The sequence below is a fragment of the Callorhinus ursinus genome, unplaced genomic scaffold, assembly GCF_003265705.2.
Source record: "Callorhinus ursinus isolate GAN/ISIS: 27379988/994484 unplaced genomic scaffold, GSC_fseal_2.0 scaffold15, whole genome shotgun sequence".
In the NCBI taxonomy this organism is placed as follows: Eukaryota; Metazoa; Chordata; class Mammalia; order Carnivora; family Otariidae; genus Callorhinus; species Callorhinus ursinus.
The window spans coordinates 43,266,306-43,290,797 of record NW_027397077.1 but is presented as its reverse complement, the minus strand read 5'-3'; the positions used below and the strand labels follow the sequence as shown (position 1 = coordinate 43,290,797).

Sequence of the window (24,492 nt, the reverse complement as noted above, 5' to 3'; positions counted from 1 at the left end):
CTCTCTTAAAATGGCCAAGAATCTCCCACTGGGGAGATCAGGGGGTCGGGTGCTGGGAACTGGACATGTTCCTCTCCCACATTCTCTCCTTTTGGCCCAGCCCACTCAGCCCAGGCAGCACCAGGCGGGATGGCACAGCCAGGACTCAGAGGCTGCAAGACAGAGGCCACGGTGGCGCCCCAAACCTCTCACAGTAACTCCTAGGAGCTGCAGTATCAGACCCATTCCACAGATGGGGGAAGAACAACATAACGCCAAGGCTTGCTTCCCTCCCCACCCCTGAGACAGTAGGATGTCAGGGAGGAAAGAGCTTGGGGTCTCTCTCATTTGGGATGGAGTCCTGGTTCCACCAACAATTCTGAGTGACTCTGGGGCAACAGGCGTCCTCTCTTTGGGCCTCAGTTTGCTCATCAGGAGAATGGGCACAATGGTTTCTGGTCTGCCTTCTTCTCAGGGGATCTGGGCATAGTCAGGGCAGGGAAAGGCTGTTTGGTTTCCTCTGGCTCAGGCTCACCTGTCAGCGGGGCCGCCAGGCCGGACGTAGGTCAGGACGAGCGGGCGGGTCTTGTGTACCTCTTCATGGGCACCCCCTGGACAGAATTCAACAGGAGGTGGCAGTCATCCACCCACTCTTTCCCTGATACCTAGAGCCCCTGACTCAGCCCTAAGCCGGCTCCCTTCATTAAATCTGTTTGAGGACCCGTCCTTGCTAGTCACAGGCCCTCTTATAAGATTCCAACTATAAATCCCCAGAGTGGGACAGAAAGTAGGGACATGACCGAAATCCAATCTCTCTCTCTTAAATGGTTTGCTTCCCTTCCTATGATGCCATCCTATTTTCCTTTTTGCCCTGGTTCCGAGGCAGCTCTAAACTTTGTTCTCAATCTCGCTCCCAGCAATCATGCACACTTCATTTCTTGGCAAATTTTTCCATTTAACATTTGACTTAATGGTCCTCAGTCCTTTAAAGTCAGAAGCAAGAAGCTATCTATCTATTAATCTATCTATCCATATAAAGCAAAACAGAACACACGTGGAATCGGCATTAGCCTCCCTCCCGCCCCCTGACCCCAAGTGTGACTCTTACACTGACCTCTGAGGACAAAGCCAAAGCTATTGCCCTCCTTGTACAGGGAGACGTCCACTGTCTTTGTGATGATCCCTGGGTTGTTCTCAGGGGCTGGGGAGAAATGGAGGGCTCCTTTGAGTCCCTCAGTCACATCACCAAGCCACAGACATCCCCAAAGCTCATTCCGGCAGAGCTGGGTGACCAGTCACAGAGATTACAGAGAGGGTAAATCCCCCCACCCCCACCCATTTACAGGTAGGACAAGTAAGACTTCAAGAGTTCTGCTGAACTCAGACTTGAGTCCATGGCTATGGGCTCAGGCCAGGGTTGAATTCTAGTTATTCAAATCTTAAGACTTTAGACCAACTTTGAAAATTCAGACCTAGGCCAAACCCTAGGCCACTGTGCTCAATGCAGCCTGGTAAGGTGGAGAGAGCAGTAGGACAGGGAACAATTTTTTTAGCCAACATTCCCCAAACCTTCCCCCCTGAAGGAAAAGCATCTGAGCACTAAATATACAAAATGACACTGGTTTATAAACAGGGCCCTGCCGCCTCCTGGTGACAGCATACTGCAATTGTAGGCAAAGTCCCTAGGTGCGGCTTAGATGTTTGTGGCCAATCCTCAGGTCCAACCCACCCAGGTCCCCAGCTGGCATGGACCCCACCACCCAGGTGCTGGTGGGGAGATGGCTGTGTCTACCCACGACTAAGGCAGTGGAGAAAGTTCCCCGTCCAAGGGCACCCACCGGGCGGGGGCAGCTCATACTCCACCTCCAGCACCACGCGCTCGCCCACATTCTTGAGCAGGGTGATGATCTCATCATGGCGGAGCCTGGTCAGATGGATCCCATTCACTGACCGAATATAGTCGCCCACGTTCAGCAGGTCACTCCTGGGAGCAAGGAGGCCAGAGCACATGCATGGTGACAAGTGCCAGCATCCACACCCTCTCTTCTGTTGAATCCTTTTGATTTCTGAATCCCCATTTTACTGATGGGGAAGCTGTGGCTCAGAGAGGTCAGACATCGTCCAGGGTCACACAGCGAGTTAGTAAGAGAGCGTGGGTTCTAACCTGGACCTGTCTGACACCCAGGCCTGGCATTTCCCCCTGCTGGGGTGTTACTCTCCTGATGAAGGCTCTGATCAGCCCCAGGGAGCTTGCAAAAGTGGCCAGATCATCTCCCCCTTTGCTAGTTCCTAAAGCACTCACCCTGGCTTCTGACTACTAATCTGTTCTGTTCCACTGGACACTTACCAGCGCCTGCCCTGAACGAGGCCCAGAGAGGCTAACCCCTAGGTCTCATGGAATTCATGGTCTAAGGGAGCCACATAGGAAAGATGGCAGGAAAATCCAGAGCAATGTGTCCAGAAGTGGCACCCAGGGCCGTGTGAGCAGAGCAGGGCAGCTGCCTCGTCCTGCCCAGAGGCAGTGTGGGTGGGGGTGCGGGGCGAATAGGAGTCTGCCAGTGGGGAACAGGCCTTCCGAGAAGGTAACTGCACATGCAAAGGTCTGGAGGGCCTGGCAAGAGTGGGATGCTGTGGCCGAGTCAGCCCCCTGAGTAAAGGGAAGAGAAGCTGGGGCCTAGAATTACAACCTCCACTGGAGGCTCCCCTCCAAGAAGCACTTGGGTGCTCCTAGAAACACCCACCTGATTGCTTTGCCTACAGCCCTGGTCCATTTTCCACTGGCCCCTGGCCCTTTCCTACTGCCCCGCCAAGCCCACTCCTCACCTGGCGGCGAGCCCCCCCGGTCTCAGGTTGGAGACCCTGGGCTTCCCATCCTTGTCGGTGCCACCTGAGATGGTCAGGCCCAGCGTGCTGCCTTCCTTCTTGATCAGCTCCACCATGGTGACCCCGCGGAACTCCTCTGTCAACAGATGGGGGGGTGAGCAGGCAGCATGGGGCAATTCCGGACCCCCAGCTCCAATACAACTGAGACCAACACTTGGTAAATGGGGCACCTGGCCACAAAATGCTGAGTAAGATCACCTCCCTTTTACACCAGAGGATCAGTGAAGTTAAGTGACTGGTCTAAGGTCACAGAGCAAGTTAGCAGCAAAGCCAATGCCGTCTGACCCCAACTCTGAGCTCTCCGTGCCTCCAGGACAGACAAGGAGGAAGGAGAGGAGGCTCCTTACCTGGAATGCTCTGTCTGCGGCATGCCAGGGCCATGTCTGTCCCTCCCGCATCCTTGCCTCCTTTGGAGTAAGGCCCATCGTCTGCAGGCAAGAAAGAGAAAAAGCCCCGAGTTGCACTTTCATTTCAGTGCAGGAGAATGCTTTCAGCCTTGGGAATCTTCTGGTTGGTGGATGTGGCCTGGAAGAGGGGGTTCCTTCTGCCACCAGCTCCACCAGAGTCTCCGCTGGGGCATCCTCATGGCTCCTCCCCCCCCCCCCCCCCCCCCCCCCCCCCCCCCCCCCCCCCCCCCCCCGCCGCCAGAGGCTCCATCTCTGCCCTTGGGCTGAATAACCTTCTGAACAGCGATGATATTCAGGGAGCTTCACAGCTATTCTGTGGGTAACCATCTCCACAATGTAAGTATGGGCAGGATTATTCCACCGTACAGATAAAGGAGCTCAGGATCCCAGCGGGCTACTCAGGCCCCCAGGCACACAGCTGGGGAGTTGTGCAATTTGAATTAGAATGCAGGTCTTCGGACTCCACCACCTGGGGCCGTGCTTGCACACCTGCTGGGACAGGCAGCTCTCACACACAGGTACCACCGCACATGTGAGACAGTGCCCACCGTGAGCAAACTCAATCTTGAACGGACCCAATTAGTGCTTCTTCTTGAGGACTGAACTTTAGGGTTTACAATTCATATTAACATACATTCTAGGCAGCCAGAGATAAGTCTGTCTCCTTTAGTTTTAATTCTAGAAAACACTCTCCTTTTATTTCCTTAAGTGTTGTTTCCTTCCCTCTCTTACGAAACGCTTAATGGATATTCCTTGAGACTTTGCATTTTTCTCTCCCACGACCCATCACCTCTCTCTATCACATTTCCTACTTCTGTACCTCTCAGGGATGTCTCATCTGCAGTAACATCTGCCTTTTTATGTTTGGAGAAGTGTGTCACAGATTTCAAACATAAGGAAAATAGACTAGTACAACGCAGAGGTTCTCAAAGGAGGGTCCCTAGCCCAGCATCACCCGGGGAACTTGTCAGAAATGCAAATTCTCAGGCCCCACCTAGGACGGAGTAAATTAGAAACTTGGAGTGTGGGGTTCAGCAATCTGCAGGTGCGTATGTTTTAGTGTATTACCCTAACTTATATTTTCATCTATTTTTAAAATCTTATAGACATTAAAATTAATTCTTTGTGGTGTGCTTTTCTCTGGGTTTTGGGAAATGTGTCCTGACCACCACCACAGTCAGGATTTAGAACATTTCCATCGCCCCCAAAATTCTCCCTTGCTGCCCCTCTGTAAACAGTCCCTGCCTCACCCCCCGCCCCCAACTACCAATGGTCTGTTTTCTCTCTAAATAATTCTGGCTTCCCTAGAATGCCATAAAAATAGAATCATACAGTGTGTGGGCTTTGGAGTCTAGTTTCTTTCATTTAGCATCATCATTTGAGATTCACACATGTTTTTTCACGGATCAGTAGTCTGTTCCTCTTTATTGCTGACTGGTGTTCGATTGCAGGGATGATGTACTGTGTGCCTAGCCATTCACCTGCTGAAAGACATTTCCACTCTTTCCAGTTTGGGGTGATTTCATAGGAAGCCGTAATAAATATCTGCATACAAGTTTTTGTTTGAACATCACATTCCATTCCACCTAGGTCAATATCCAGGAATGGGATTCTGGGTCATATAGTAAGGATGAGGTTAACTTTGTAAAAAACTGCCCATCTGGTTTTCAAAGTGGCTACAACATAGAGGGGAGCACGTCCCCCAGTAATGGATGAATGCTTCACATTCTCGCCAGCATTTGGCAATGTTAGTTAGGGTTTTTTTTGTGTTTTTTTTTAATTCTAGACATTCTAATAGATATGTATAAGTTTCTTACTGTGGCTTTTTAAAGATTTTTTTTAAAGATTTCATTTATTTATTCGACAGAGAGAGACAAAGCGAGGAAAGGAACACAAGCAGGAGGAGTGGGAGAGGGAGAAGCAGGCTTCCCGCTGAGCAGGGAGCCCGATGCGGGGCTCGATCCCAGGACCCTGAGATCATGACCCGAGCTGAAGGCAGACGCCTAATGAATAAGCCACCCAGGCACCCCAAGATTTTATTTTTAAGTAAACTCTACACCCAACGTGGGGCTGGAACTCACAACCCTGAGATCAAGAGTCACATGCTCTACTGACTAAGCCAGCCAGGCATCCCTCTTATTGTTTTTAAATGTGCACTTGCCTAATGGCTAACGATGTCATATGCTTCTCCTTACTTGCCATCCATACATATCTTCATTGGTGAAGTGTCTATCCAAAGTTTTTGTCCATTTTTAAGTTGGGTTGTTTTCTTGTTATCAAATTTTTATATATTCTGGACACAAGTCCTTTGTCAGATACAATAATCTGCATTTGGCAAAGGTGACTCTATTCACACTGAAGTTTGAGAACCACTGGTATAATGAGTCCTATTTACCCAACATCTAGTTTTAACAATTATTAACACTGTCATATTTATTCCACATATTTTTATCTATGTTGAAATATTTTGTTTTATTATATTATTTTTTAGAGATTTACTTATTTCCTAGTGTGTGTGTGTGTGTGTGTGTGTGTGTGTGTGTGTGTGTGTGTAACCAGGGGGGAGGGGCAGAAGGAGAGGGAGAGAGAGTCTCAAGCAGACTCTGAGCTAAGCACAGAGCCCAAAGCAGGGCTCCATCTCATGACTCTGAGATCATGACCTGAGTTGAAACAAAGAGTTGGTCGCTTAACCCACTGAGCCACTTAGGCTCCCCTCTATGTTGAAATACTTTAAAACAAACCCCAAACATGATAAAATTACACCTCTAAATATTTCAGTATGCATTAAAAAATAGGAACATATTTCTTATCCAACAAAAATACCATTATCACACCTTATAAAATTACAACGATTCCTTAATTATTAATTTAATACCCACTCCATATACAAATCTTCCCAATTCCAATGAGCTTTTAATTTCAACAAGTACATTTTTGGTTTTGGAAAGCTTTGTTTGGTCCTTTTGCTTATATTCTCATTCTGCTTTCATATGCTGTTCTGTCCTTTTCTATTGTGCCTTTTATGTCTCTAATAATTTTAAATCTTTTCAATGTTCATCTGTTACTCAGTCTTCTATTATCTCAGATTCTTGAGAGCTGTTTCTGCTGTCTGGGACATCTGATGACTCTCCCTCCCAGGGAACTATTTCCTCATGTGTCTGGTAAAGGTTAGACCTGTGAGCTCATCCTTAGTGGGGCTTTATCTGTGGGAATCTTATTCAGCCTGGTTGCGAGCAGGTCCCTCCAGGGTCCAGAGAGCATTTGCAATTTCTTCCCTTCAGTGCCTGCCAAGGCATCATTACCAACACCTTGGCTCAGGGATTCTGGAACCAGGGGCGTAGTGTGAATTACAACCTTCGACAGAAGCAAGGGGCACATCTCAGGTCACAAATTCTCAAAGGAGACCACCCAAGACTTAGTTGAGACAGACATGCTCTCTCTTTGGTAGATGCACGGATATTTTCTTAAATCCCCACTTTCACTGAGAGTATATCTTTTTAAAGGTCCTGGTTTTCTGCTGGGGTGTGAGTTCCAACTGGAGAAAGTATAAGGGGCATCATCTCCTGTATCCTTAAGCTATTAAAACCCAAGCCCTTGGTTAGAGACCAGCTAACACCCTCATTCCTGCTACCACCCCAAAAGGGAAGCCTCAGCATCAGCCTACACTCATCCTACCATTTTTTGGTTTTCTCTTCGTTTTTTGATGAGAAATGTATAGAATTTATAGATCAATCTGTGGACAGGTGACATCTTTACAATACTGGGTCTTCCAATCAATAAACATGGTATATTCTTTCATTTATTTTTGTCTTCTTTAATCTCTGCCAAGAATATTATGTATTTTCATGGGCAAAGATCTTGTACATCTTTCTTTAAATATATTTCTAGATATTTGAAGTGTTTTTTAAATAAAGATTTTATTTATTTATTTGACAGAGGGAGACACAGCGAGAGAGGGAACGCAAGCAGGGGGAGTGGGAGCGGGAGAAGCAGGGTCCCTGCAGAGCAGGAAGCCCGATGCAGGGCTGAGGGCTCGATCCCAGGAACCTGGGATCATGACCTGAGCCTGAAGGCAGACGCTTAACAACTGAGCCACCCAGGCACCCCGATATTTGAAGTGTTTTAATGCTATTGTAAATTAGATTTTCAAATTTAATTTTCTAATCACTTGTTGCTGGTATATAATGATACAGTTAATTTTGTATTCTGACCTTTAAAATCCCCATATTAATTCTGATCATTTATCTGTAGGTTCTTTAGGATTTTCTGTCATCTGTGAAAAATGACAATTTTATTTCTTACTTTCTAAACTTCATACTTTTTATTTTTGTTATTTGCCTTTTTGCACCGGCAAGACATCCAGTACAAAATTGATATAAGTGGTTATACAGACCAGGCTTATCTCCTCTCCAGCTCACCCTCTTCATTTCCTGTGAATTCATCTGTGCATCTCAAAGGAGTTTGAAGTTGGAAGGTTTCAGGTTACCTGCTCTGTGAGAATGCCAGAGCCCCTGCCTCCCCTCAGCACCTCCTTGTCTTAGGCACCATGCATATTCTGGATTCTCCTGAATGCCCTGACAGGTGAGGGAAAGGGGGCTCATGCGTCATGCACCCACCATCCACACTACCCCCTTCTATCTCGCTCACTTCTCACAGCGGCCCTGGGAGGAGGCAGATGCTACTACTTGACAGAGGAGAAAACTTGTGACTTGACTTCCACTTGACAGAGGAGAAAATTTGTGACTCAGAGGGGCAAAGTCCTTAGCCAAGGCAGCTTCTGCAAAAAGCCAGGACCCGACCCCAGGCCCCTTGCCCATGCCACCTCATGTTCCAGGCTCTCTGGACCAGGTTATTTTCTTTCACACTCCTTCTCCAGGCCCTTTCTCAGCACCGGACTGAGCTGAGCAAAGACGAGTGACAAACCATCAGGCTGGCAGGCTTTCCCGTGCTGCCCCAGGGGGCCACCCCTCCCAGCATCAGGTATGCTCCTTGGGCTTCCACAGCTTCCTTGGGCCTCACTTGAGCCTGCACACGGCCCTGCCTGCTCTGGAAGAACTCTCCAGCTGCCCTCCATCCCTGCAGCTCTACCCTAGCCCAGTGTTAAGATGATGGGCTCAGGGTTCAGCCCAGCCCGAGGGCAGACCCTGGCTCAGCTATTCACCAGCTGTTGGGAAGGCCACTCCTCTCCCCAAGCCTCTGGCGATGGCGAGACCTAACTTGCAGGACCTATCTTCCTTCCTTGGTGGAGGCATGAGGAAGCAGGGCTGGAGAGGAATCAGTCCCAGCTAGGGGCAGAAGCTGAGTATCCCATCCCAGCCAGGCCCTTTTCGGGAGAGAGAGGATCAGATTGGGTTTCAGTGGGGGGTGGGGTCAGGCTGGGTCAAGGTCAGGGCTCAGCTTGAGGTCAGGGTCAGGGCTCAGTCAGAATCAGGGACAGGGTTCAAACTACAGCAGGTTTCTCGACCTCTGCACTATTGACTTCTTTTTTTGCTAGATAATTCCACGTCGTGGTGGGGAGGGGGGCTCTCTTCTGCATTGCAGGATGGTCAGCAGCATCCCTGCCCTCTAACTACTAGATGCCAGCAGCACCCCACCACATCATGACAACCAAACATAAGTCCAGACATCGGCAAACATCCCCTAGGGGACCAATATTGCTCCACCCGCGCCCCCCCTTGACAATCACTGCTCTAGAGTCTGGGTGGGGCCCAGGCTGGGACTGGGTCGGGTTCAGCATGAGGTCAGGGTCATGGCCCAGCCAGGATCTCAGGAAGATGAGACCTTTCACCACCTGCAGCTCTAACCACTGAGAAACCACCCAGCTGCCCCAGCACTCTGCTTCTGCAGACCAAGGCTAGGATCCCTTTGCTTTCCAGAAGGTAGTTAATAACAAATCAGACAGCAGTTAAGCCCAGAATCATTTCCAGGGCCCCTGGAGTTGGGGCCCCAGCAGCTTCGCTCACTAGCCACCCCCCCCCCGGCCCCCGACTTCGTCCCGCAGGCCCTTTATTCACACCAGCCACCAATTCAGGCAACACGCCATTAAGTATAATGCCTCCCATTACAGTTCCCTAATTTGCACTTCATTTAGATTCAACAAGATGTTAGCTAATAAAATTAAAAAGACTGGGTTCTATCAGCTATCTGACAGTGAACATCTCTGGTATTTCATGTGGGCAATTCTGGAATTAAAATTTGTCTTATCCCCCGCAAATGAGATTCTGCCACTGGAAAATCCCTCTCTCCTGGGCTGTCCTGGGAAGACCAGAGATAAGCTTGCTGGCTCCAGGTTTGAGGGGGGAGGGGGGAAATTATCTCCTAAGGAGAGGACAAGAAAGCAGAAGGTCAAGTTCACCAAATTCAGAGCATAGGACCCCAAAGAATGGAGCATGAAACAACAGTGAGTTAAACGTGGTGTTTTGAGCCCAGAAATTAAAAACAAAAAAATCCAGAAACCTAGAGTGAGGAACAGTGGGATCCCCAAATGTGGGTCCCCAAAGGCTGCAGGATGTTGGCTCTGAAAGACAGGACCCATGTCCAGGGTGTCTCTGAGGTGTCCTCCACATTTGGCTTCCAGACTGCCTCTCCTCCCCGTCTACACCTCAATATTCAGATTTTGCTCCACGGAAGTGCACGGTGCCGAACTGGGCTGCAATGACTCCCCTGGGTCAGAAGTGTCCGGTGTACTCATCTCAACACTGAGTGACCCCAACTCCCTCCTTTCTACAATTTGTTGCTGGCTTTGGGGGCAGGCTGTGAGCATCTCTTTTCCTGGCCATCAGGCAGGCTGACTGTGTGCTGCAAACCAGAATTCATACAACTGTGTGCAGACAAAGAGCCCGGGGAGCGGGGGGCAATAAATGGGGACTGGAGAGAGTTCTCTCTAGGGAAGGCACGTGCATTTTAGTGTGTGGCTTTGATGAGCTCTCTTGGAGACTGAGGCCACTCAGGACAGCTAATTGCTAGATAAGAGGCTTCTGGATATCCAAGACCCCCTACCATATTCAGGAAGGCACCCGATGAGCAATTCTACCATGTTTGCTGATGCCTGTTCACCAACACTGCCCCACTTTCATGAACATCCCAGGGTGGGGGGAAACTGAGGCAGCATTCAAACCAAGAATCAAGGCAGGGCCGGAATTTCCACTTGGCTGTATGATTTGAGTCTCCATTTCTCCATCCATAAAATAGGGGTGTATCCCCTCCCATTGCAGGCTCCAGCCAGCCCAGGCTTGAGAATTTGAGGGAACGATTTTATTTATAGAAAACCCCATGGGGGTTCAGACCCCAGTCCTCCTCCCTCACAGAACCTGCTCGCTCTCTCCCGCTCTCTTTTTTGTTCGGGGACTTGGTAATTATATGCTTAGAGATGAAGGCTTTTCAAAAACATCTCTCCCACCAATTTTCAGCTGGAAACGTGCATAAAAACAGAGATATTTTTATCCGCATGTTTCTTTTTTCCCGTCTCCTCCTTCCAGCAATGGGCAATTATGAGCTTTTGCCTTCAGTCAATCCGTCCTGTAAGAACCCGCTTCCGAGGGAAATGCATTTCCACAGCAATGCCAGCCTGGCCCGGCAGATGCGGGCTGGCCCTTCGTCGGGGGAGCCGAAGGGAGCCAGGCAGTGCTGAGAACACAGGGTACACCTGGTCCCCCCACCCCGCGCTGCAGCCAGGGGTGGGCAGCTGCCTTTCTTTTTTATTTTATTTCTCTTGAAAGCTTTGCTAATTTGCCTTCATTATCCCCGTCTCTCTTGGGCCCCAGGAAGCTATTGAGCTTTGACAAAGGGAAAAGGAAGTCTGCCCCTGGCCAGGCTGCCTTTGCCAGGATCCTGCCTCAGCAAGAGAGGGGCATGGGAGGGCAGGGCCACAGACTCCGCAGTGACTTAGCCCAGCTCTCTGGGCCTCCAGGAGGCAGCATTCTGCATCTGGGGGCGGGGCGGGGGGGGGGGGTTGCTGCTGAGAAAACGCAGGCCCAAAGGCTCAACCTGAGGCGAAGAGGAAATGACTGCAGGGAGGGCCAGCCACCAGGAGGGCCAGCCCAGCCCCACACTGAGGAGGAAAAGGGGGCTCCTGGGTCCACCCTTCACAATTGTCCCCAGCGGCCCATGGCCGCCTCCGGGGGCAGCAGCTGCTTGCTGTGCCGGCACACCCCCAGGGGATCTGCCAGTCCCAGCTTGGTTGTTTCACCTCAGCAGGCACTGCGGGAAAAGGAAGGATGGACTTTGGATTTAGGCCAGCTTCAGATTCTGATTCTAAACCTTGCTGCCCACTGGCTAGGGATCCGGGACAAGTCACTTCTCTCTGAGCCTCAGGCTTCTCCTCTGCACAGTGCGAGGGCTCACCGCCTGGGGCGGTGTGAGGAAGCAGTGGGATGATGGGGTATACACAGAAGCCATGAAACTCAGGAGTTCTCTCCCTGCCCCCATCGCTGACCTGGTTAGAAAGGTTTTCGTAGATTAATAATGGTAACAACTCCTGATTAAGCGCTGGGTGTTGTGCTAGGTGCTTCATAAGCACTGCCTCGTTTCATCCTCACTACCTTCTGCGATGGTATGATCATTATTCCCATTTTACAGAGGGGCAAACCGAGGCACACAAAGGTTAACTGACTTCCAACGGTAAGGAGCAGGGTCAAGATTTGAACCCAAGCCATGTTCTATGACCTTTAAAATGATTACCACTTTATCCGCACGATACTCCTATGTAGTGGGTGCCATGATCATCCCCATGTGACAGATGAGGAAACGGAGGCACAGAGAGGGGCCTTCCCAGCGTCACACGACTCCTGAGTGGCAGAGCCATGGGCCCCCTCCAGCCTCCTCCTCCCACGCCTCGACAGTCCTGGGGAGACTCCGCGGTCACGCCTATGGCTCTGAGATCACTGCGCTCCAGGCAACAGCCCAGCTCCTTTGGGCACTGCCCGCAAAAGGATGACCCTCAGGCCATTGCAGGCTAGACCAGGGCAGATAGCTGGATGGAGATACGTCCGGTACAGGCTGACCTCGGAGTGACAGCCCCGATCCCCGATCCCCACAGCTGACAAGTCTCTCCAGAGGCTGGCCTCCCACGGAGAGAGAAGCAGGGAAAGATCAACTTGGCAACAGGATGACCCCTCCTTCTGTTCAATGCATGTTTTTAAGGGAAGCAAGAAATATACCAAGAGATTTTAAAAGTAGATGCCCGATTCACTTGCTGCCAAGGATTGAGAAAAAAGAACATGAAAAAGGAGCGCCAGGCCCACACTTTCCATGCACTAACTCATTTAACTCTGCCGAGAGCATCGGGAGAGAAGCTCGCCGACTTCCTCATTTTACAGATGCAGAGACTGAGGCCCAGAGAGGTCACTCAGCTGGTGAGCTGCAGAGGAACGACTGGAGTCCAGATCTTTCTGACCTCCCAGCAGGCCACATCCTTACCCCTCGGCTGTGCGCTCTCCCTCTAAACACAAGGCTAAGGGACCCTAAAGGAGTGGCACCAGGGAAGCCAGGGCCAGCCTCCAGGAGGCCCCAAGGTAGGACTCAGGCACCCAGAGGCTGGGCACAGCAGAGTACCAGGGGCCGTGGGCATGATCTAGAGAGCCTGCCAGTCCACTATCCTCCCTCCATGAGGTGTGTGGGACGCCTGGCACTGGGCCCTAAAGCCACGCTCAGGATGACATCCCTGCCATGGCCCTAGAGCCCACGGTGACCCCAACATCATGTGGGATGAGGGTGCAGGCTCGAGTCAGGCCTCGGCCTTCTGCTTCTTCTGGGCCGAGGCTCTCCTGTCTCACCCTGAAACCAGCAATATTGAGGAGCATGACCTTAAAACTGGGTCATCAATGGAACCGTTTTATTTCCTGATGGTGGCTGCCTGGGGCAGTAAAAAGATTCATTTCACTCTGTGAAGAATAAAAGCAAAAGTTCTCACCATAGTTGACAGTCCCTCGGCCTCCCTGACATCACCTCCTAACACTCTCCCCTTCGCCAGCTCCATTCCAGTTCCCTGGTCTTCCTACTGTTCCCCACACCAGACTTGTGCCCAGCCCAGGGCCTTTGCACTGACTATTCCCTCTGCCCAGAAAGCTCTTCCCCAGACATTCACAAACTCCCTCTCTCACGTCCTTCAGGAATTTGTGGAAGTGTCATCTTCTCAGGAAGGTCCTCCCCAATAAACTTGTTGCACAACCCCCCCCACACACACACACATACCTCTAGTACCACTCATACCCTCCTTCCCTGCTTTATCTTTTTCATGCACTCAACACCATGTAACAAACCTCACTTTTTAAAAAAATGTCATGATCTCATTTACTATCCGCCTCTGCCCACTAGGACATCAGGTCCAGAAGGCTGGTTACGTCTGTCTGCTCACTACCAGGTCCAGCATGGAAAGCGTGGCATACGGTAAGTATTCAGTAAATAATTTGGAATTCAATTCCTACTTACAGAGTAGGAGGATGGGGATCAAAGAGGTGGAATGAGTTGTTCAAGGTCACAAAATCAGGAAGAGGCAGAGCCAGGATGCAAAGCTGGACCTCCCTGGTTGGACACTGTGGCCTCTGTGATTGAGGGCCTGGGGTTTCCCCGTGGCCACAGCCCCTGCCGTGGGGTAGGAGGTCAGGCCTGCCCGACGATCTAGGCAGTTATGGTGAGAGTCCCTCAGAGGATGGGTGGCCCAGGCCACAGCGGAAGTACTGCCCTCCCCTAGCCCCCTGACATGCATACACAGCCCGTCTGAGCCTTCCCAGAACCTGGCTGGGCGGCCGGTGCTTACTGAGGCCCAGTAGGCCCTGGGAACAAAGACCACTTTGTGGCAGGGAGGCAGAGAGTGAACACTGAGGGGCTGGGGGGGTGGGGAGCTTCCTGCCAAAATCTCTATTCAGGCCTGCTGTGCACCCAAGCCTGGTCACATCCCTTTCCGCAGGGGCTTAGGGTTAGTGGGTGGTGAACAAGGCTCCCAGAAGCAAGACTGGACATGTGCAGGCAGGAGTCCATCAGGGGCAGAGAAACGGTACTGAGCAGTGCATTTCACAGACCCCAACCCCAAGCCTGACTCTCACTGAGGAGCTCTGCAAGGGGCCTGACTTCTCGGGGCCTCAGCCTTCCCTGCAAAATGTAGAGAGTGTATGGAGGGGCCACCTGTTGGCTGCTCTTGTCCCCCTCCCCCAGGGCTTGCTGGTCAATCAGAGGCCTAGTGATCAGGTCAGGGGTGAGCATGTGATCCAAGTTGGGCCAACAAAAGGCGGCCCTGGGATATTTGCTGGAACAATTGGAAACAGGTTCTTTCCTTAGAGATGACTGACCTGGTTGACCTTAAACTCAAGGGTTATAGGGCCCTCTGGGCACCTCAAGGAGAGGAGTGAGTCTGCCTGAAAATGAAGCTTACCTAAAGAGAAGCAGAGACACAGAGTCCTAATGATGTTAAGTGAGCACCTGGATCCCACTGTGCCTAAGCTCCATCTTTGGACTTTCCTTAAAAAAAAAAAGTCTCAGTGCTGACATCAACTATGGCAGGTATAATCATGAGGTTCTGTGGCCTGGGGAGGAGACTAGGGTGAGGACTGCAGTGGTGAGGGTGGGCATCAATAAGTCAACAGAGAGAGAAAAAGCCAGGGAGATGAAGAAGGGCCTTGAACGCCAAGACAAGGAGCTGTGATCAGATTTGAGTTTTAGCAAGTTCCCTCCCAGAGCAGCATGGGGAGGCGGGGTGGAGGCTAGAAAGCCGAGGAAGAGACTGGGGCAAAGGTCCAGGCAGGCAATACTGAGGTCTGAGCCCAGGTGAAGGCCATAGGCCCATGAGGTGGGAGAAGACACCTCCCCGGTAGTCCTCCAGGGGAAGTCTCCAGGGCACTACTGACCTTGTGGCTCTGACCACCGCAGGACAAGGTCATCTCACTAACCTGAGAGAACAGATAAACCCAGGCCAGGAAGGCAGTGCCCCCATTAATAATGTAGTCCCCAGGAGGAAGCAGGGGCAGACTACATGGGGTCAAATCCCAGCTTTGCTCCTTCTGGCTGTGTGGCCTTGGACAAGTCACTTAACACCTCCATGCCTCAGTTTCCCCAGCTGTGAAATGGAGAGAAGAATAGTACCAAACTCACAGTATTGTGAACATTAAGTGAGAAAATGCACAGAAAGAGCTTAGAACAGAGCCTGGCACAAAGTCAGATCTCAACAGCTGTCAGCTACTATTATTATTTGTGTTATTATCTGGGGACCTGGGGCTGGCCCTGTCTCTGCCCCTGGCCATGGGTGGGGAGTGGGAAACTAAGTTCACTGGGCTATAAAAGTCATCTGGGTGCCAGTCCTGGCTTGGCCGCTTCACCATAGCTGTGGGGCCTTGGGTGGGCAATGCCCCACCCCCGAGCCTGTTTCCTCATCTGTCCATTGGGATCATAGCCCCTGCCCTTGGAACTGTTTCAAAGAGGTACCATCAAAAGTATGTTGAGTGTGGGAAGGGATCGACAGGGGTAGCACCAGGGTGACCTGCTGGTGGCTCTTGATAAGCTGGGGGAGGGGGAAGCAAGGGAGGAAGGCAGCCCAGCAGAATGAGGCTGGAGAGACAGGCAGCCAGCCAGATGGATGGAGCAACCACGTTTGCTCCACAGCCCCTCCCGCGGGGCCAACCCTGGGCCCACCTAGGAACGGGGCTGCTGGAGGACACCTGCCGCATGCATTCCCACCACCCCGGGGCTCACCAGCCAGACCCTGGCCCAGGACTCCTGCCGCCTGCTAGGGGGTCCAGCCTCCCGCCTGCTACAGCCTGAGCTCTGCCTTTGCCCTCACATTGCTGGGCAGGAAGCTCACTCCCACCAGCTCATGCCCATGCGGAGGCAGGACGCGCCTCCCTGAAGCACCTCGGAGGGGCTGAGCGCTGCCCTCTCCAACTCCAGACCTGCCTGCTGCCCCTGCCACACGGGACAGGGGACAGCCTGGTGGGCTCAGTGCCCAGCCACAGGACTGCAGGATGGCAGCCAGGGTCAGACAGAGAGTCCTCTCGTGGGCCCACCCGGGGCCAGGGGTCCCAGCCCTGCACTCTCTCCAGGCTTTGGGTCTCCGGGGAGTGGCCATTCCAGTCTCCTCCCTGGGAGCAGGAGCTCCAGAGGGTTCAGCCCCATCACTCTGCCTCCAGGTCCCCAAGACTTACCCTCCTCTCCAGGGGTCTCCCGGCTGAGCCCACACAGCATGTCCGCTATTGTCTCCTCGGCTGCCCACCAACTCCCAAGGGAGCCACGCTGCTCAGCCCTCCCTCACCCTCCCTCACCCCCTCCCCCGGGGAGGGGCTGAGGGAGGGAAGCTCACAGCTCCCACTGGCTGGGCACCGAGTCCACCCACTGCAGCGGGCGGCTCTCTGCTTAAAGGGGACACAGCCACTGTGTGGCTGGCTCTCAGAAGTAATCCTACACCCACCCCCCCATGCCCACAGTCTGAGTCTGGGTGGGAGCTCAGAAAAGGGCACGCCTGGGTCCCCTTGCTAGGTCCCCAGGCAGACAGACCCTGGGGGGCCAATTCTGCTCCTAACTGGCCCTGGGACTTTGGTAAGTGACTGCTCTCCCCAGGCCTCAGTTTTTCCATCTAGAAAAGAGGAACAGTGCCTTCCAAACTTTTTTTTTTTTTTAGGTAGCAGATTCCAACAGAATGCCAGAACATGAGCCAGATAAAGTGCAGCCATGTGCCAGAGAGTGTCTGCAGGTCTCAGGTTAGCAACCCCTGAGCTCGGAGTCCCCTGGGGCTCTTCCACTGACATTCCAACTACCTCCTTCAGGCTTCAGTTTCCTTTTCTGTCAGGTGGGGCGTGGGGAGGATAAGCCCAAAGCCTGCCACATGGAGCATCCCCCCAGCCTTTGGGGAACACCGAGCAAGATGGGCAGAGGATCTGCCTGCCCTGGGCTTGACGGGCAGGGGCAGCTGGTCAAAACTCCAGCCCCAACTGGGCCTCAGCCCTGCACACTCCTGGATTCCTCCACACCAGCTCAGGACTGATCCTGACAACCCCGATGGACACACAAGGCCCCTCCTCCAGCTGTCCAGCTGCTTGTGCTCCCCATCCCACCAGTGTGTGTGGGCACCAGCTGAGGGCCGGGCACCACATAGGTGCTGGGGAGAAGGGTGGGTGAGAGCCACACAGGGTCAATAGCCTGTACGCCTGACTACACGTCACCTCCTGCTGAATGCAGCACAGAGCAAGACAGATGAGGTCCTAGCTCCCGTGGAGTTCTTGGATACATGGGAACAAGTGGGGTTCAAATTTGTTCCGTGTCCTGCAGTGAATGAAAATGTAGAGCACTGTGGTTAGGGACTGGGTGCCCTTCTAGGTTCCCTCCCGATGCCCACTTCCCAAGGGTGCCTGCTTCTTTGGGTGACTTCATGTATGTCCCAGGGGGCAGGCTCCAGGTTCCAGGCAAAGTTGTTAGGCCCGCAGTGAGGGCAAGGTCTCAGCCATGGAAGGGGTGGTGAGCACTGGGTCAGAGAGAGGGGACCTGCTTTGGGAGGAATTTGCTGGGAGAATGGAGGCAGGCTCTCAGTGTGGTTTATGGTGCCCAGCAATAGTCAGGATTAAGCTCTCAGTGAGGACCCTGACCATCAGCAGGACACGAAGGGCCACTTCGGGGTTGTCTCAGCTCCACACCAGGCAGAAAGGGACATGGCCCTTGTCAGCCTGTAAGCTGCTCCTAATAGACCCCCAGTGTCTTCCCCTAAAGTCTTGTGCACCAGGCAGCCCTCCACCCCATATTTACAGCCCCTTCAGGGTGGAAGGCTGCCTGGTACACAAGATTTTAGAGCTACATCCGTCTCCTCTTGTAAGAAAATATTTGCTCGCCCTACAGATGCATTTAAATGAGCGATTAAGATTGGTGATCTGTCTCTCTTCCTGCTCCTTTGGAATTTACTTTTGTGGATGAGAAGCTCCTGGAAAGGTCACACCATGGGTTATGGGAGAGCTTCCACACAGCGTTTCTCTGAATGCCTGCTGTGCCAGGCACCGGGGACCGAGAGACCAGGAGACACGTGGGAAACAGTGTCTTCCCCCTGCCCTCTGTCCCTGTAATCCCAAGGAGCACGTTTTCACTTGATTTTATCCAAGAGTGGGTTTGGAAGCAACTGTTGGTCCATTTTGGAATAAGGCAGGGTTTAAATAAACATCTGGCACAAAGGTTAAGCGGCTTGCCCAAGGTCACCCGGCTATGGGGTGGAGCCAGGTTCACACCTAAGAGGTCTCTTTTAAAAGGCACTGCTGTGTACCTCTCAGGATTTCAGGGGTTATGAAGGGGTCTGGAAGTGCCGAGGAGGAGCAGTTAGCTCTGTCGGGGGTCCACCGAGGAGGTAGGTGTTTTGAGTCTGACTTTGAAGGATGAGAGGAAATGAGTCAAAGAATGGTCAACGCATTGTAGGTGTGCACCCAGGCACGCTGTCCTGTGTGAGCAGTGAGGACACCAAGCGGGACATGCACACAGGGACATGTCCCGGGACAGCCGGGTCACCAAGGGTCTAGTAGGGCCTCACTCCTCCAAGGGTAGCCAACAAGCAGCAGCCTCACTGGGAGCTCCTCAGCAATGCCAACTCTCAGGCCCCACCCTGGCCCCCTGAATCAGAATCTGCATCTGAACAAGCTCCCCAGGGGACACAAACGAAGTTTGAGTGGTGCTCTGTTTGGAGTTTGGCTTTCATCCTGCAGGCAATGGGAGCCAAGGATGGTTGTAGAGCCAGGGAGTAAGAAGGCTCTTCGAGGACCTCAGCCATGCAGCACCGCCTGAGGGAGAAGGGAGGAGGGCCTGGCAATGAGCAGCAAGGGTCCCTTCTGGGAGCCAAGAGCAGGTGGAGCTGCTGTTGGTCCTGCTCCAAAGACGACCCCTCTCATCCAACGAACGCTGCCAAACTTCAGGGAAGCAGAGGAAGAGAGGGACAGATTGCTGCTGGGTGTGCAAGGTGGCTGGAAGCCAGGCCTGCCAGGGATCCGGGCCACAGCATCTCCCAGTCAGAGTGTTGGATTGTCCCGCATTTCCAACACCGTGAATGGGCCGAGAGGGAGACTGGACCACGTACGGGAGGTGGCAGGGCCACTGAGCTGGCGGGCACACCCTCCATGTTCAGAAGAGGCCCTGACACCAGCACGTCCTCAGGTTTTGTGAGACAACTGGAGGACGGATTGCTGGGCGACCAGGCGCATGTGTCCAGCCTTCTCTGGACCTCAGCTTCCTCGATGTCCAATGGGATAATTAAAAGCACCCACCGTCTAGGGTTGGGGAGGCTACGTACTCATGAGTCAGAAAGCACTTATCCATCCACCCTCCTGTCAAGACTCTCATACCAACACTGTGAAACGGACCAGAAGGTGGCTGAGCCACAGGTCAGTTGCCCCCAGGCTCAAATCCCCACTCTGCCACCCTTAAACTATGTGACTCTGGGCAAGTCGCTTCTGCATGAGCCTCCGCTTCCCACCCATGAGGGCCAAAGACTTGGAAGGTCTTTGCAGACTGTGACTGTCCAGCCCATACTCCTGACCTCCTCCCTATGCAGAGCCAGGCCTGCGGGGCCCTCCTTGGTGTCTCTTAACGGGGCTCCACGGGCATCAAGTTCTCTGGTATGCCAGGCTGTCCCTGAAGGAATCGCCACAGGACACCTGGGATCCCTGCCCCCCCCCCCCAGGGACAGTGACAGCCACAAGTAGGAACCAACTGACCCCATGCCACACAGATGGGAAAACCGAGATCCAGATGGGGCCGTATCTGGGGACCCCCGCCAACACGGGGGGAGGCGCCTGGACCTCAGCCTCCGCCTTTTCTCTCAGACCCCAGGGCTGAGTCCACCATAACCACGGGGGAGCTGTGTGAGCCCGCCGCACCCTGCCCCCCACCCCCGCCCCTGACTGACAGCCGGAAATGAAGTCTGGGTGGAAAGGAGGGAGAGATGGCGATCTGAAGACAAGACAGAGAAACCCTTTACTGCTGTTCTGTTGCTTCTTCCTGCCTCTCTCCTCACACCACCCCAGAGGCCAGGCCAGGACAATTGCTGCCCCCTGCCTGGTTGGTAAACATTTCCACAAGGTGGGTCCCCATTTTACAGATAGGGAAACTGAGACCCGGTCTGTGATTCCAGCAGCCACAGGGGAGGCAGTAGCCGACCCCCTCCTAAGAGGGGGGGTGCTGTTTGGCTGCAGCCCCCACCCCAGCCAAGCTGTTCCACATGCACCCCATTGTCCCTCACCTGACTTCAGGGCAGGCTGGGTAGAGCTTCAGGGGCAGGGCCACCTCAGGGGGCTGCTCCCAGGCTGTGGCCCCAGACACCTGCCAGTTCCCAGAGCCCTTCACGGCAGCCTTCCCCCAGCCCTAGAGGGCACGGGGGCATCCGGCCAAGGGGACTCAGGTGACAGGCTATGTGCTCCGACCAAGGAAGGGGAAGGCTCTGGGATGTGAGAGGAACCACAGCTGACTGTTCTGCAGGACCAGGCGAAGAACGCCTGTGTGCCGGGCCTGACTTTCAACATTTTATACTTATTTCCTCATTTCATCCCACAACATCCCCATTTCAGAGATTAAAAAAAAACAAAACAGGAGCCCAGAGAGGTGAGGCCACTTGCTCTTAGTCACACAGGGGGTGAGGGGTAAACTGGGATTTGAACCCAGGTTCTCCTAATACCATCCACACTAACACCCCAACCCCAAGCCCCCTGAGAAAGGCACACTCAGAAGCCCTCTCACAAGCCCACCCAGATTCAGGAAGGACAAAAGGTCTATGGGGTGGAGGGGGAGGACCAAGCTGTGGCTCCTGGGGAGTCTCTGGGAATCTTTTGACTGGAGAGGGGCTAGAGGCACCATCCCAGGCCTAGCTATGGATAGGGCAGCGCCCTAAGGCCCCCTCTTGGCCTCTGTACTTCCCTTGACACCTGCCATGGCTTCCCTCCTAGAAAAGAGGTTACAAGGCCACAACCGTGCAGAGGGCCCCTCTGAGCCTCAGGTTCCTCCTCTAAAGTACTGATGACGAAATTGTCCATTCAAAGGGCTACTGTTGAGAAACTCAGTGAACAAACAAAACACCTAGACAACTGTCTGAGTACAGGGCACACAGAAGTAGCTAGCGTGATCACAGCCCTGCGCCATCTCTCTGGCCACTCATTCATTCAAAGAATATTTATTAAGCACCCACTACCTGCTAGAAACGGAGCTTGCCCCGAGTTTTCTGCAATGAACAAAACAGATGTAGAGCCTGCCTCTCTGGCTGCCAGTTCAGGGAGAAAAACATGCAAATACAGATATACAATGAGATGGTGCTGACTGGAGTCGGGACAGCACAAGGCAGTGGGGCCAGGGAGCCTCCCAGGGGAAATGGCGTTCAGGCAGAGGCAAAGGATCAGAAGGGGTGTGGTCAGGGGGCCAGTGTGGCTGAGGTCGCTGGGTAGAAGAGGAGTCAGGATTCTGCTTTGGGCACGAGGGGAGCTGCTGAAGGGTTCTGAGCAGGGTCATGTGTGATCTGACTTTCTTCCACATGGTGGCCAGACAGAATAAGCTGCAGGGTCTGGGTGTGTGGGTGGGGATGGGGGGGCGGGGGAGGGAGGAGAGGAAAGAGGAAAGGCATCTTGAGGTAGGAAACCTGGAACCCAATTTTCTCTATACTCCCCGTTAACCCCTTCCTGCTCTGAGCCTGTTTCCCCTTCCACTGCACATTAAAGCCCGTCTGATAAGAACAGCCAGCTGTGCAAGTTTGGGGAACCGCCAGGTGGGAGAGGCCAGAAAGCACGGAGTCAGGATGCATCTTGATGCAAAACAAGAAGAGATAGAAAAATGGGACATTGTGTGTCAATGATACTCTGATAAAAAATAATAATAAAAGAAAAAAAAACATTAAAAGTGGAAAAAAAAAAAAGAAACGATAAAGAGGCACTGACTGAATAGGCAAGGCACCAAGCATGAAGGCAAACAGCCCCAAGTTCGTGCAGAGCTGTTCCAACCAGAGAAGTGCAAATGGAACAAGGAACTCCCACTTGACCCTCATCAGAATGGCGAACATTAGAAATGCAGACAAAATAAGTGTTGGTGATCGTGGGGAGGGTAGGTGGAGAGTCATGGACACTCCTGGTGGGGGGTAAACTGAGGCAGCCTAGAGCGATGAGTTGTCGGTGCATGCTGTCGTCCAGCACGCTCACTCCTGGTGGTCATCTGCCACCACTCAAAGGGGCAGGAATGGGAATGTCGTCAGTGAAGCTGACCTGGGTCTCCATCCCGGGGGAGGGGACAGGTAACGCATGGCGGCCGCACCCCATGGTGTATGACACAGCAGTTAGAAGCACAGCGGATAGATTTAGGAAGCAAAGGGTCCAGTTAAAAAAGGAAGGAAGGCAGAAAAAGGAGAAGGAGAAGGGAGGAAGGACAGAGAAGGGGAGTAGGGGGGAGGGAGAGGGGAGGAAAGACAAGGAGACCTAGCCTGTCGTTTCATTTATGTAGCTAAAAAACCCACAGAAAGCACTGCAAGGGTGCACATGTGTGTGAAGACCTGTTTCACAGAGTGACAGTTTCAAGGGACACACTGGGCTTGGGGATAGGGCACGAAGGAGAAAAAATTAGATAAAACAGAGCCAGCGTGGGTGCTAGACCACCACAGGACCACAGGTACCATGAACCGAGGAGTTCAGCTCAACCCTTGGAGCCTGAGGTTAAAAACAAAAAATTAATAGGTGCCTCAAACGGATCTGACTCTCTCCTGAGGACACTGGGGAGCCATGGAAGAGTTTAGAGGGAGAAAACGATAAGTGCTTCAGAAAACTAACTTGAGTAGGTGCTAAGAGTGTCCCTGCATGGGGGCGAGGGCCTCAGCTGACCTCAGTCAACCCTCGGCCATACTCCTCCCGGGGGCGGGGGCACTGTTTAGGCTCTGCCCATCTGCCCTCTCGCTGCCTTTCAAACGAAAAGAGCAAAACATTAAAATAAATGGGCAAGTTGTCAGGGCTCAGTCCTGGGAAAGAGCAGCGTTGTGCGTTCCAATCTCACGATGTCAGTGCCACCCTGGCAGTGGCCCCTCCTGTCCTGCCCTGGAGCGAACCCTGGGCTGGGTGTCAAAAGATCGGGTTCAAGGTCTGGCAACTGCTCACACAGGACCTCCTCCATGCCAAGAACATCACACGTGATGTCAGAACATCAGCATCTCTTGCAGAAGGAACTATACCCAAAGAGGATCTGCTATAAACTCAAACATAACAAAGGGGGCCGAAGAGTCAGGGCTGCTCGAAGGAGGAGTCAGGGAAAGCTGCCTGGTAGAGGTGGTATCTGACCTCAGCCTTGAGGGACAAAGGAACCAACCACTCAAGGATGAGGTTCCCACCTCAGAGGGGCCAGCCAGCCTAGGCAAAGGATGGGAGATAGAAAGGTGCACAGTATGTGTAGGGAAAGGCACCCACCAGCATGGCTGGGGTCAGAAGGCCCCAAAGCACAGGTGGGCTGGGCAGGCAGGTGGGGCTGGGTCCCAAAGATGCAGGGACCTGCTCTGGAGGAAGGAATGCACCGAAGGGGGCACTCCTGGCTCTGTGGCTGCCATGCGCATGACATTTAGGGAAGAGCGGGCTCTCCTGAGCTCCCTCCAATGAGATGCTTCGGGGGATGGACACAGAGGGCAGCCACCGGGGGACCAAGCTGTCAGGAGCAGTGGCTGGAGCCTCTGCACAGGGGAGTCTGATTACAACGACACCCCCTTGCAGCTGGCAATCGATGAGGCTTCGGGAGAGGCAGGCACAGCCTTCAACCTGTGCCCTCGGGTGACTCAGTGGAGCAGGAGACTGGTCTTGGGCCCAGGTTCAGCCTTGTGGCAAACACAATGCCTGGAGTCCCACCTTCCACCCTCTAGATCAAGAATTACCCTTGTCCAAATGCATATGCCCCAGAGAAAGAGAAGGGGCTAAGATGTATAAAGTGGCTACTGGGTACCTCACACTTGATGTTTAGTGTCTTATGGAATCTTTCAAAAGCCCCGTTGCTCCCATTTTACAAGGAGAAACTGAAGGTCCAGAGAGGAGAAGAGACTTGGCCAAGCCCTAAAGCTAGTATGGGCCGAGGGTCAGATTTCAGAATCAGGTGCTCCTTCCTTGGGTCCTTTAGATGGGCCTTTCCGTCCTTCTGGAACTCTCTCTCCCCATCTAAGGATGAAAATGCTAAATGCTGCCTCCACCAAGAAGCCCACCCTGACCACACCTCCTTCCAGTCTTTCCTTCAATGCATTTGCTCACCTCTTCTTTTCCCCTAAACAGGGGACCCT

General features: G+C 52.9%; 1 protein-coding gene across 6 annotated transcripts in view; it reads right to left on the bottom strand.

Annotated features, from left to right (window-relative positions):
* Window positions 1-24,492, bottom strand: part of GRIP2 (glutamate receptor interacting protein 2) — a 96,711-nt gene that overhangs the window by 26,014 nt on the left and 46,205 nt on the right. For 3 of the 6 annotated variants that reach the window (XR_012380968.1, XM_025885288.2, XM_025885291.2), the window contains exons 1-7: window positions 20,458-20,685; window positions 17,414-17,513; window positions 3,210-3,290; window positions 2,803-2,938; window positions 1,818-1,963; window positions 1,094-1,180; window positions 515-590 (exon numbers count right to left, since the gene is read on the bottom strand). Coding sequence is in view for 5 of the 6 variants with exons in the window: in XM_025885288.2 (XP_025741073.1) it covers window positions 515-590; window positions 1,094-1,180; window positions 1,818-1,963; window positions 2,803-2,938; window positions 3,210-3,290; window positions 17,414-17,480 (593 nt within the window). In the remaining variant the exon portion in view is untranslated. Of the gene's footprint in view, window positions 1-514; window positions 591-1,093; window positions 1,181-1,817; window positions 1,964-2,802; window positions 2,939-3,209; window positions 3,291-16,399; window positions 16,494-17,413; window positions 17,514-20,457; window positions 20,686-24,492 lie in introns of those variants that run through there. The other 3 variants (XM_025885289.2, XM_073901708.1, XM_073901707.1) reach the window with 3 other exon arrangements.